The sequence below is a fragment of the Megalops cyprinoides genome, chromosome 17 (assembly GCF_013368585.1).
Source record: "Megalops cyprinoides isolate fMegCyp1 chromosome 17, fMegCyp1.pri, whole genome shotgun sequence".
In the NCBI taxonomy this organism is placed as follows: Eukaryota; Metazoa; Chordata; class Actinopteri; order Elopiformes; family Megalopidae; genus Megalops; species Megalops cyprinoides.
In genome coordinates, this window is record NC_050599.1 from 592,312 (window position 1) to 603,848 (window position 11,537).

The window sequence follows — 11,537 nt, forward strand, 5'->3', positions numbered from 1 at the left end:
CTGCACATTCTCCTCCCTTTGCTCTCAGACAGAGTGTATTTAAACCTCAGACGCTCCTTACGGCTCCACTCCACCATGTGCAGCATGCGGTCCCGGGCGTCCTGGTGCATCCTCGGGGTGCAGCTGCTGCTGGGACTTGGGGGATGCTGCGATTTCTCAGAGTCCGTCTGCGGGGCGCAGGCCCCCGGGGACATGCTGATAGGGGTGCTGAACCCGAACCACGCCAAAGTGGAAGACCTGCACAGCCGTTTTCACCCCGAGGCCTTCAACTGCACCAAGTGAGTACAGATAAGCAGCCAGCAAGATGCCCTGACTCTGACCATACAGAAGAGATCCTACTGCTGAATTTCAGAATTTACTCATCTTTTCACACATTTTACCAAACTAGTATGTACAAAAACATTTTTATTGTTCCTGCAGATAATTTAAGATAAATATTTAAAAAATGAAAACAAACGTTTCTTTGCCTTTTGTCTCTAAGTTTTGATCTGACAGCGTTCGTGAGAACCTTGGCCATTATCCATTCGATCGAAAGCGTCAATGACTTGGGCTTCCTCCCGGGAGTGCGGCTTGGGTATGTGGCTTGTGACACCTGTGCTGACGCCACCAAAGCCCTCCAGAGCGCTCAGCATCTTCTGTCCTCTAATGGCTCGCTGCCTGTCCAGTGTGACTACACCGACTACAATCCGCTGGTCAAAGCCATCATTGGAGGGCGATATTCAGAAGTGTCCATCCCTGTGGCAAAGCTGCTGGGTCTCTACATGGTACCCCAGGTGAGGAAAACATGAAAATTGATTGCCTTCAATCCAATCTGTGATGAACGGATTGCTTTAATCCCCCATTCTCTGTTCTGATAAATATATCGTATTGATAGCTCCTCTAACAGTCATGTGTAATACCTCACAGTTCCATGCCTCAGTGCTGGTATTGCTGAAGGCCTTCAATAGTTCTCCAATATATTCATTACTTACATTACAAGTTTCATTCAATGCCTCCATTTATTTCGAAATTAAAATCAAATCATTAAGTATATGAAACACAAAGGGTTGATGGGACTCATAAAACCATTGAAATGAACATTTTATTTTCATAAAGGACTGAGATGTTTTTTTCAGCTGTGTGTGTGTGTGTGTGTGTGTGTGTGTGTGTGTGTGTGTGTGTGCGCGTCTGTGTGTGCGTGTGCGTGTGCGTGTGCGTGTGTGCATGTGCGCGTGCGTGTGTGCATGTGCGCGTGTGTGTGTGCGCATGTTTGTGTGTGTGTGTGTGTGTGTGTGTGTGTGTGTGTGTGTGTGTGTGTGTGTGTGTTGTGGCCTGCAGGTTAGCAGCACCTCCTCGGCTCCGATTCTGAGTGATAAGCTGCGCTTCGCGTCCTTCCTGCGCACCATCCCGAGTGACGTGCACCAGACCCGGGCTCTGGCCAGGCTGATGGCGCGTTTCAGCTGGGACTGGATCGGCGTGGTGTCCGGCGACGACGACTACGGCAAGGCGGCCCTGCAGAGCTTCCTGCAGGACGCACGGGAGGCGGGGGTGTGCACGGCCTTCCAGGAGGTCATGCCTCACTACCTGGACCACGGGCACAGTGAGCGCCGCGTCCGCGAGGTGGCGGATCAGATCCGCTCCTCCAAGGCCCAGGTGGTGCTGCTCATCCTGAAGGGGGAGCTGGTGGAGAAGCTCTTCCAGGAGATGCTTCGCACCAACACCTCCCGCACGTGGATCGCCAGTGACGCCTGGTCGGTCTTCCGCCCGCTGGCGAGCATGGAAGGAATCAACCAGGTGGGGGACATTTTCGGCTTCAGCTTCATCACCGGACAGATCCCAGGGTTTGAGCAGTACCTGCAGAAGCTGCAGCCGGGCCCAGGTGCAGTGAACCACTTCATCCGAGAGTACAAGGAGCTGAGATTCAACTGTACCCCTGAACTCCTCCAGCACAGAGACTGCCTGGCTAATAACCCTCCTGAGCTCTGCCCTGTGTCTGACTCTCTTAGGTTTAAATCCCCACTAGCCTGTAGCATCTCCAACTCCCAGCAGGCTGATGATGACTTCCTAGTTCACAGTGCTGACCTGACACAGGCCTACAGCGACAGGCTGTCCGTGTTTGCCATAGCTCATGCCTTAAAGAAACTCCTGCAGTGCAACGAGACTGTCTGTCCAGGAGACAGGAGCTTCCCGCCATGGAAGGTAAAAAAATAATAATGAATAATTACAGTCATTACTCTCAAACCTAATATCAGTGAAGTACAGTAAATTGGTCCTGCTTGTTTGCTTTAATATTAAATTGTTCTTGACCATCCACCACTGCGGATATGATCATTATGCATCATTTCACTCTCTCTAGCTCCTGCAAGAGCTTAAAAAGGTCCGTTTCAATCTCGACAATCATGAGTTTTACTTTGATGAGTCCGGCGACTTTGTGACTGGCTATGACCTGATAATGTGGGGGAAGTCTGGAGGTGGGAGAGAATTCAAAGTGGTGGGAAGCTACAGCGTGAAGGACAGTGACATCAAGCTCAATGAGGATTGGTCAACCCTCGACCACAAGGTAGGTAAGAGCTGGCAATAAACAAAAGTGCAAATCTATATCAAAAAATAACAGTTGTTATTGCCAGGACACAATGATCTGAAGGATTTATTCCTTGAGGTGTGGTTCTGAAGCTAATCATGTCTTTGTCATGAGAATGATATAAATTGGATAAAAGCAGCTTTTATAATGAAATAAAGGTCAGGGTGTGTCATGTTGAGCTGCTCCTGCTCTTGTTCCTCAGATCCAGCAGTCCAGATGCTCTGAGTCCTGTGCACCTGGCACAGTGAAGAAAGTGTCCAACATCTCCTGCTGCTACAACTGTACTCTGTGTGAGGAGGGGACCTACTCTGGTGACTGGAGTAAGTAGCAATCAACCAAACATTCAAAGATCAAGCATGCTTTTGGGTCCTCTTGAAAGATCTGAAGAATATTTGAAGAAGATAAAGGTATGATCAGTGTTTGGTTTTATTGTATTAAATGTCTGCTTCATGCAATGTGTATCTATACCATCTGTGCCTAAGGCATGGACATTTTTCTTATTTGATTTGTCTTCAGTTCATGGCTATGATATAGCTACCAAGCACAGACAGGACTTTTCATGTTCTCACCCCCTGACCTTCTGTTGTGCTTGCTGTGCTCTTTTTACAGACATGCATGACTGTCTGAAATGTCCCAATGGCACCTGGTCCCTGAAAGGGTGGAGCCACTGTGAGCCACGCCGGGAAACCTTCTCCCACTGGAGCCATCCTTACTCCATTGCGCTGGTGACTGCAGCGGGCCTGGGGATACTGCTGCTGCTGCTGCTCCTCATTATCTTCCTAGTGTACCGACAAACTCCTGCTGTGAAGATAGCTGGGGGGAGCTTGTGTTTTATAATGATAGCTGGGTTGTCTGTGAGCTTTGCGAGTGTAATGCTGTTTGTGGGAAGGCCTAATAACCACCTCTGCCAGGCCCGCCAGGCAATGTATGCCTTGGGCTTCACTCTCTGTGTGTCCTGCATCCTGGTCAAGGCATTCCGCACCTTCCTGGCCTTCATGTTTGACTTTAACAGACGGCACAGTCTGAAGAGGCTCCACAAGCCCCCTGTCATCATCATTCTGGTCACTGCTGTCCAAGGACTCATCTGCACCATGTGGCTGATCTTTGACAGCCCCAGGGTGGGGCAGTCTGTTTCAGAGCAGAGCATGGTCACTGTGCTGCAGTGCATGGAGGGCACTAACGTGGGCTTCGGCATCATGCTCAGCTACATCGCTGTGCTGGCCTTTGTCTGTTTCCTGCTGGCCTTCAAAGGCAGGAAGGTGCCGCACCTTTTCAACGACACGGGCTACATCATATTCAGCATGCTCATATACCTGTTTGTGTGGGTGTGCTTCATCCCCATCTACATCAAGCAGAACGAGCAGCGCTCCATCGTTCAGGCCTCGGCCATCCTGGCCTCCAACTACGGCATCATCTTCTGCCACTTCCTGCCCAAGTGCTACATCGCAGTCTGCAGGAGGAAGAAAAATCGCATAGAGGACACTCACAACAGACTGCGAATCTTTTCAATTATGTCAGTAGATTCTGTGGTCGAAAGGTACACTGTTGAGCCTCCCGCCGTGTTTGATGAGGAGACGAGCAGCTCTGTGTTCACAGAGGCCACTGCTCACATCAGCATGTCCCCCAAACCAAGGGCCAGGGAAAACCCCCAATCAGAAGACACCCCTCCTACACTCAGTACACACCGCTGAGAGAAACTGGCTGCTCTCTCACCTAGTCCAGCTTACCAGCCACGTATTATACTTGCCTTAATCACCCAATCTTACATATTCCTAACGGCAGCCACAGGCTCAGCTGAGAGAAATCTGGGCAGATCACAGGAGGAGTCTGGCTCTCCAATCATCCATAATGGACATTTATGGCACAGATGAGTAGACAGATGATGAACATGATGATGAAATTGTCAGAAAATGTCTCGTATATGCTAAGCATGTAAGTCATTTTTGTATATGATGCAAAAGTTAGGGTGTGAATGTTTGTGTATGAGTAAGCGATTACCACATTCATATCCAATGTTGTATTTTTAAACATCATATAACAATAGGTCTCTGCTCCAGAAAATAAGAGGAGATGAGAAACAAAGAACTCAGTAGATTTCTCAGTAGATTTCTCAGTAGATTTCTCAGTAGATTTCTCAGTAAATTTCTCAGTAGATTTCTCAGTAAATTTCTCAGTAGATTTCTCAGTAGATTTCTCAGTAGATTTCTCAGTAAATTTCTCAGTAGATTTCTCAGTAAATTTCTCAGTAGATTTTCAGAGGTTTTCTACTGTAAATACCACATGGCTTCAATCTTCAGTCTGTTTTACTAATTGCAAAGACAATGTTGCCTGTCCCTATGGGTCAATACAGACAATGTAATTGTTCAAAATGAACTGTGCTGAATAATGCACTTTTTCTATCCTAATCTATGAAAATTCAGAAAGCTAAGCTGTGGAAATGCAGAAATCATTTATATTCTTTTCCAACCTATCCTGTTATATGTGTGTATTTGTACCATTAGGAAACTTCTCATAGAAGAAATGTTCTGTGTGTCTTGGCTATAATGTATCTATGACAACTTTTGATTTAATAAAATGCAAATGTATGCCTTTGTTGCTGTGTATTTATGTATTGGAATTTATAGAAATAGCTAGAATATATTATTTTCATTTAAACATATAACCTGAAAGTGTTGATTATTCTGTGAATTATTTGTTTTATTGTTAATCAAGGAGGATAAGGGGGAACAGGTTGAAAGTAATGATAGATTAAAAGGTAATGTTTCAGCCTCACCTGTTTCCAGCTCCCCCGCCACCACAGATAACAGAACATCTTTACGCAGAGCGATTCGGTCTTAACCTTAAACGTGACCTCGTGACCTTTTGGCTTTCTGACTGCAGATGTTCTGAAATGAAATCATCTCTTTCAGAAAGAGCAAACTCAAAATTTAATTATCACTTTAAAGTTCAGTAGTGTTCACTGTTGTATACACCATGAAGATATTTTTGTTCATCATACAAAAAAAGGTCTTTGGACAAAATGAATTTAATTTTAAGTAAAGACTTCAGCATTAGTTTTTATACATTTCAAAAAACAGTATATCTTACTGGAATGATTTTTGGAAATCATTTTTGGAATGAATTTTGTCTTGGCAAGTGCTGTTGCATGAAAAACTGATGCTGATCTACCTTTCAGAAACTCTCCAAACCTTCTCACAATGACTGCATTTGTAGTTTATGTTCAAAAGTAAAGAGATGATCATTATAATGTGTGTGATATTTCTATTCTCCATTGTATGATCTGTGTTACATATGTTGATTTGGACAGTGTCAGCACCGCCTGCCACTCACAGCCAGAGAATGGGGATTACTCTAATGAACTGTAATACACTTGCTGTTCTCGGTCTCACAGCCAATCCAGGGCCAGGAAAATGCCATGACTGACCGTCTCATGAATGAGATTGCCTTGAGCTCAAAACAAACAAGTAAACAAGATTTTAAAACAATGCTACAGTGGTGGTAGAGGTGGAGTGCATGTACCAAGTAATTCTCATTTCACATTGCATTGGTAACGCAAATGTTGTGGATCACAGTCCAAATAAGCTTGGCAGAGAGACTATACAGCTAATTGAAAAAAAAACAGAAAAATAAAGTTCTAAAGAATTAGTCACATAATTCTGAAACAAGAATTGACTGGAATTCAAGGTCACTGCTTCACACTGGAAAGGTGATTCCTTTTGTAGATAAACAGTGTATCAGTAGGTGCAGCTGAGATGTAGGCATCCAGCAGGCAGCTGTGTAGCCACCTGTCCTGGGTCCTTCTCTGCCTCCCACCACCATGAGGTCACAGCAGTGGTCTTAGCTGCAGATCAGTGGCTCTCCTGACATCAGTGCTCTATGCTAACACGATTACCGCTGTGTGTGAGTGTGTGTGTCACTGTGGTAATGGAGGGGCAGGAAGGTGCAAAAAATATCTCCCCTGCCCAGTCTTTTAATAGCATTCTGTTTATTGGCTGCTAATTATATTTCTTCTAGAGATATTACACAATCTGTCCTATATATATATATATATATATATATATATATATATATATATATATATATATATGAGTGTGTGTGTGTGTGTGTGTGAAAATACAATTACCTGTAATGATATACGTAGACCACACATAAACCACATATAGAACAACAGCTGTAATTTGTGTAGAACCTGAGTAGGTCAATGCTGATATATGCAGTTTCTCAAGTAAAAACAAATGCATGTCATAAAATAGCCGATATAATTGTGTGTGATATGCCTGGACTTCTCTCTGAATGGAGGGAATAATTGGAAGAGAACTATCATTGTGAGGATGCTCATCTGTGCGTGTGTTAACAGTGAGCTTTACCACGTTTTCATTGGCTCCACTCAATCCCACATCTCCAGATTTAAGATTTGAGTTCTCTCTTCCTATTAACAACCAGCCAAGCTTCTCCCCTGGCCTCCTGTTCAATGCCAAAGTTTAATGAAATGGTGCAGTAGATGGAAACAGTGCAGTGGCACACGCTATAAAAAGCTACCTGACAAGCAGGGCTGCTGATTAGCTGGATGGGCTTAAGGTCTTACGTGTGCAAGGTCTTACGTTACTGTCTTTATCATGACCATCTGTGCGCACTGACCACAGGAGAGAGAGCAAATCCTCCGCTGTCCTCTCCGCTTGCTGACTGCGGCAACTCGCAGCCTGCGACCTCAGAACATTTCCCTCAAAAAAAGAAATATGAAAATGGATAGATGGACCGATCGACCTGACGGATAAGGGAAGACAGGACTCTGAAGCTGCCAGCCTGTTGCTTGTATGTCATTCTGTGCTTTTGTGCTGTTCTTCCAAGGATAACGACGCCTTGTTGAATGCAAGGATTTACTCAGCAAGTGGACATACCTGGTAATGACAGTGGGAGCTGGATTTTCACCTGTTCTGTGTCTTGGGTGTAGCTTTTGTCTCCCCCCCCCCTGGTGGATCTCACACTGAAGTTTAGCTCAGTTTTATTTAATATTATTGGTATTGTATATTTTTAAGCAGGTTGAGCTGAGGACACTGTTTGGCAAAGATGGGCTGCTCTCCGTCCAAAGGAAACCGCTGGGCCGCTGAAGCTCCAGCTCCGTTCAGAGAGGAAGGTGCTGGGATGGAGACGGACTCACAGCCTGAGGACAGACACACAGACGCTGTGAATAAAACTGAGACAGTGGGAGGAGACAACACATCGCTAACCCTGAAGGAGACCCCTACAGGACCCCAGGAGGAGGTGACCCCTGGGGTTTGCACAGTCTTGGGCAAAGTGAGCAGCCGAGGGGATGAAGTCTGTGTGGCTTCTGAGGGAAAGGAGGCTCAGGGCGATCCCAAGGAGGAAAATCTGGGGAAAACAGCAGAAGGGAGGCCAGGAGGGAGCAAAGAAGACAAGAATAGCAGGCAAAAAGATACAGAGAAAAAACCTCCAGCAATCACGCTGAAAGCAGACTTCCCCCAGGCCGTGGCGAAGGCTCACCAGGCTGCTGTCACCTACCTGGACCCCAGCGTCTCCAAATGCGAGGCCCTGCTGGGGCTGCTGGGGCAGGCTGTGCACACCCAGCTGTCCCTGCGGCCCATGGTGGCCTTCGTGGTGCAGCGTCACGAGGAGCTCACCCGCGGGCTGGAGGAGATGGCCGCCGAGGGAGAGCGGCTGCTGAGGGAGCACGGGGACGGCCTGGCCTGGCCCCCCCTGAAGGAGGCCCCCTCCGGCATGGCCCCCCCTGACCCCCTGCAGCAGCTGCAGCAGGCCACAGAGAGGATGAGGCTGGCGGAGGAGGCGGTGCGAGGACAGAGCGACTCCTCCCTGCAGGAGGCAGCTGGATACTTCGCCTCCCTCTCCGAGCTGCTGGGAGAGAAGCTGAAGGCCAAGCGGGCAGCGGAGGGCCGGTTGCTATGGGTGATTGCCCACATTGAGGCCGCTGCCTTCCAGAAACCCTGCCCCGAGGACTCCACCCTGCACAGCGAGGACAGCGGCATCGGGGCGGAGAGCGAGTCGCTGGCGGGGTCTGAGAGGCAGCGGCGGCACCGCGGGAGCTGCGAGTCCTCCGGCACCGTCTGCACCCGGCTGCGGTGCCAAACCGCCCATCCCACCGGGGACACAGGGGGCAGGAACGGGCCGGCTGCCAACATCAACACCAGCTTCTCTCTCAATTCACTGGACTCCACCTGCAACGGCAGAGAACCGACCGGCATAAAGTATCTGCAGGGCTCAGATGAGGAGGAAGATTTTGATGATGATGATGAATATTATGACGATGAAGAGGAGGGTGAGAGTAAGTGCAGGAGGAGGTCCAACTCTTCCCCGCCTGACCCCAGTCAGCTGGGCCGCCCCCGGGACGGTGTGCGCAGCGAGGAGAGGTCAGCAGGTGGCCGGCGGCGAGCTCGATCCGCAGAATCCCTGCGCGGCCGAGCGGACGACCCCGCCCTGTCAGAGCCAGAGAGCACGCGGGGGTGTGGGAGGAGCCGGGGCAGGGCAGGAGGGCGCGGGGAAGCCCTGGGGCAGGTCTACAGGCGCTTACGGTCCTCTCTGGACAGGAACTTCGGCACCTTGCCCAGTCAGGACAGGGTGGGGCTGAAAGCACACTGCTGGAGGTACCAGGAGGAAGGAAAGGGGGATGAGGAGAAAGAGTGGAAAAGGAAGGAGAGAAGAGCATGGAGGGGCCCCCTGCGGGCCGGCCTGCAGCCCAGCCCCCCTCCCTCAGCACACTCTTACACAGTCCCCGCGGGCAGGAACTCCGTCAGGAGGCTGATCAACACCTTCAGCCAGAGGACTGACACACAACAGCAACCCTCTAACATCAAGGGCTTTGTCAGCAGGACTAGGAACTGCAGAACTTCCACCACACTCAGCACAGGGAACAGGGAGACAGTCACCAACCGCAACCACAATTACAGCAGCTGTCAGCTGGACCCTAAGGCTTCAGAAAGACCAGAAGATCTTGACGTAGACAGCCTGCCACCCCCTCCCCCCGAGGTCCTGATGGACCATTCCTTTGAGTGTACGGCGGGGCCGTCTGCAGGGGGGCGGGGGCGGTCTGCTGCCCCGCCCAGGGGCGGGGTGTCCCAGCGGCTGCGCGCCTCCCTGCAGACAGTCACCCTGCTGCCCAGCCGCAGCAGCCTGCCCCCGCTGCACCCCCCCCTCCCGCCCGGGGCAGACCCCGGCAGGGACGAGGCTGCCACCCTCTACCGGCAGGCCAGAAAGATCATCCACCTCAGGCACGCAGCCGAGTCGCCGGTTAGGAAGATGGAGCCCATGACACGGTACGCTAACAGCCAGCCCCCCAGCACCCCGCCCGTCTCCAGAGCCCGACTGCCCCCCTCCGCCCCCTCCCATCACACGGGGGAGAGCCCAGCCTCCGGCCTCCCTGCGTACCCGTTTAAGGCGCGCTCCACATCGGCGTCTCCCAGGGTGCAGCGGTGGACCCGGGGGGGGTGTGGGGAGCAGAGGGACTCACACCCGTCCTCTCCCTCCCCCTCTTTCAGCGATGCTCGCTCTGTGTTCTGCCACGTCCCACCGGACCCCCCCGCGTGGACCACGTCCCACCAGCTGGGGCTGCCGCGGCCGTACGGGGAGCCCTCTCGGGGCAGGCTGCCCGTGTCTGTGAGGGGCCCCCAGCCTTTCGTCAGGCGGAGTCAGTCAGACAGCCGGTCCAGCGCCCCCCTGCTGCCTGGCTCCGCCCCGCCGCCTGGCTCCGCCCCTCTGCCGCCTGGCTCCGCCCCTCTGTCGCCCGGCTCCACCCCTCTGCTGCCCGGCCCCGCCCCTCTGCCGCCCGGCTCCGCCCCTCTGCCGCCTGGCTCCGCCCCTCTGCTGCCTGGCTCCGCCCCGCCGCCTGGCTCCGCCCCTCTGCTGCCCGGCTCCGCCCCTCTGCCGCCTGGCTCCGCCCCTCTGCCACCCGGCTCCACCCTGCCACCCACAGCCACGGAGACCCACAGCTGCGAGACCGAGCCTAGCACTGACTGGCAGGAGTAAGTGTGAAACTGCAGCTTCCTCTCTCCTCTCACACTAATCACATTCATATTGTGTTGATGTAGTGTTTTTAGGAATATTGTGTTGCAATCGCCACTATCATAAATGCCATATTATGCAAGTACAGGAAAGTGAATTATAATAATAATTCATATTCTGTGAAACACATTCAGTAATCAAAGCTTATAATTTAATTTATGGGAGTCATGTGTATATTGTGTATTTTGGCATATATTACATAATTTGATAACAGAATTTGTTACACCAGAAATTAAAATGTCTGCAATTTTACTATATATCAACATGCATTACTTACTCATTTACTTCTTGAAGTTCTTCACTGCTTTATTATGGACTAAATCAAACTGGGACAAAACCTAATTCAAATAATCTGAGTGGCCATCTCTGTGTGTCCTGTCTCACCATCTGTGAGTGCTGGGTGCTGTCTGCGTCCTGTTTTACCATCTGTGAGTGCTGGGTGCTCTGTGTGTCCTGTCTCACCATCTGTGAGTGCTGGGTGCTCTGTGTGTCCTGTCTCACCATCTGTGAGTGCTGGGTGCTCTGTGTGTCCTGTCTCACCATCTGTGAGTGCTGGGTGCTCTGTGTGTCCTGTCTCACCATCTGTGAGTGCTGGGTGCTCTGTGTGTCCTGTCTCACCATCTGTGAGTGCTGGGTGTGTGGTCTGTGAATCTGCTTTCTGCTCGCGGGTGTCACCTCTGCCCCCCTGCTCTATGGCAACAGGCTGCTGTCGCTGCCAGCATTCTCTTGCCTTTGCCAAATGCAGAATTTTCATTTCAGCAGCAGGTGCCAGTGTCGGTGTGAGACTCACACTGTAGGTCACTCGGATGCTCATTGCAAACAGGGACTCTGAAAGACAATGTTTCTGTGTGGCAGTTTGCCAGTGTTTTAGCTGTTTCTAGTTCCTCTCTGTTGTGTGAATTATCATAAATCTGCGTTCCTCACACATATCATATTTTTTGGAAAC

The 11,537-nt window shown here is 50.3% G+C and overlaps 2 protein-coding genes across 2 annotated transcripts; both read left to right on the forward strand.

Annotated features, from left to right (window-relative positions):
- Window positions 1-83: 83 nt before the first annotated feature.
- LOC118792695 (G-protein coupled receptor family C group 6 member A-like) lies at window positions 84-4,336 on the forward strand. Its single transcript, XM_036550597.1, has 6 exons — window positions 84-278; window positions 482-773; window positions 1,318-2,178; window positions 2,336-2,539; window positions 2,763-2,880; window positions 3,170-4,336. Exons 1-6 carry the CDS (start codon window positions 85-87, stop codon window positions 4,249-4,251), a joined length of 2,751 nt encoding a protein of 916 aa, XP_036406490.1. The 5' UTR covers window position 84; the 3' UTR covers window positions 4,252-4,336.
- Window positions 4,337-7,627: 3,291 nt separating this feature from the next.
- LOC118792321 (photoreceptor cilium actin regulator-like) lies at window positions 7,628-10,555 on the forward strand. Its single transcript, XM_036550148.1, has one exon. It carries the CDS (start codon window positions 7,628-7,630, stop codon window positions 10,553-10,555), a length of 2,928 nt encoding a protein of 975 aa, XP_036406041.1.
- Window positions 10,556-11,537: the final 982 nt, after the last annotated feature.

What these genes read in the sequence shown, in the direction of transcription:
- LOC118792695 (XM_036550597.1), top strand. Translation starts at nt 85, where the DNA reads ATGCGGTCCCGGGCGTCCTGGTGCATCCTCGGGGTGCAGCTGCTGCTG. An exon ending in GAGGCCTTCAACTGCACCAA is followed by an intron (nt 279 to 481) that starts GTGAGTACAGAT and finishes TTTGTCTCTAAG; the next exon opens with TTTTGATCTGACAGCGTTCG. An exon ending in GGAGCTTCCCGCCATGGAAG is followed by an intron (nt 2,179 to 2,335) that starts GTAAAAAAATAA and finishes CACTCTCTCTAG; the next exon opens with CTCCTGCAAGAGCTTAAAAA.
- LOC118792321 (XM_036550148.1), top strand. Translation starts at nt 7,628, where the DNA reads ATGGGCTGCTCTCCGTCCAAAGGAAACCGCTGGGCCGCTGAAGCTCCA.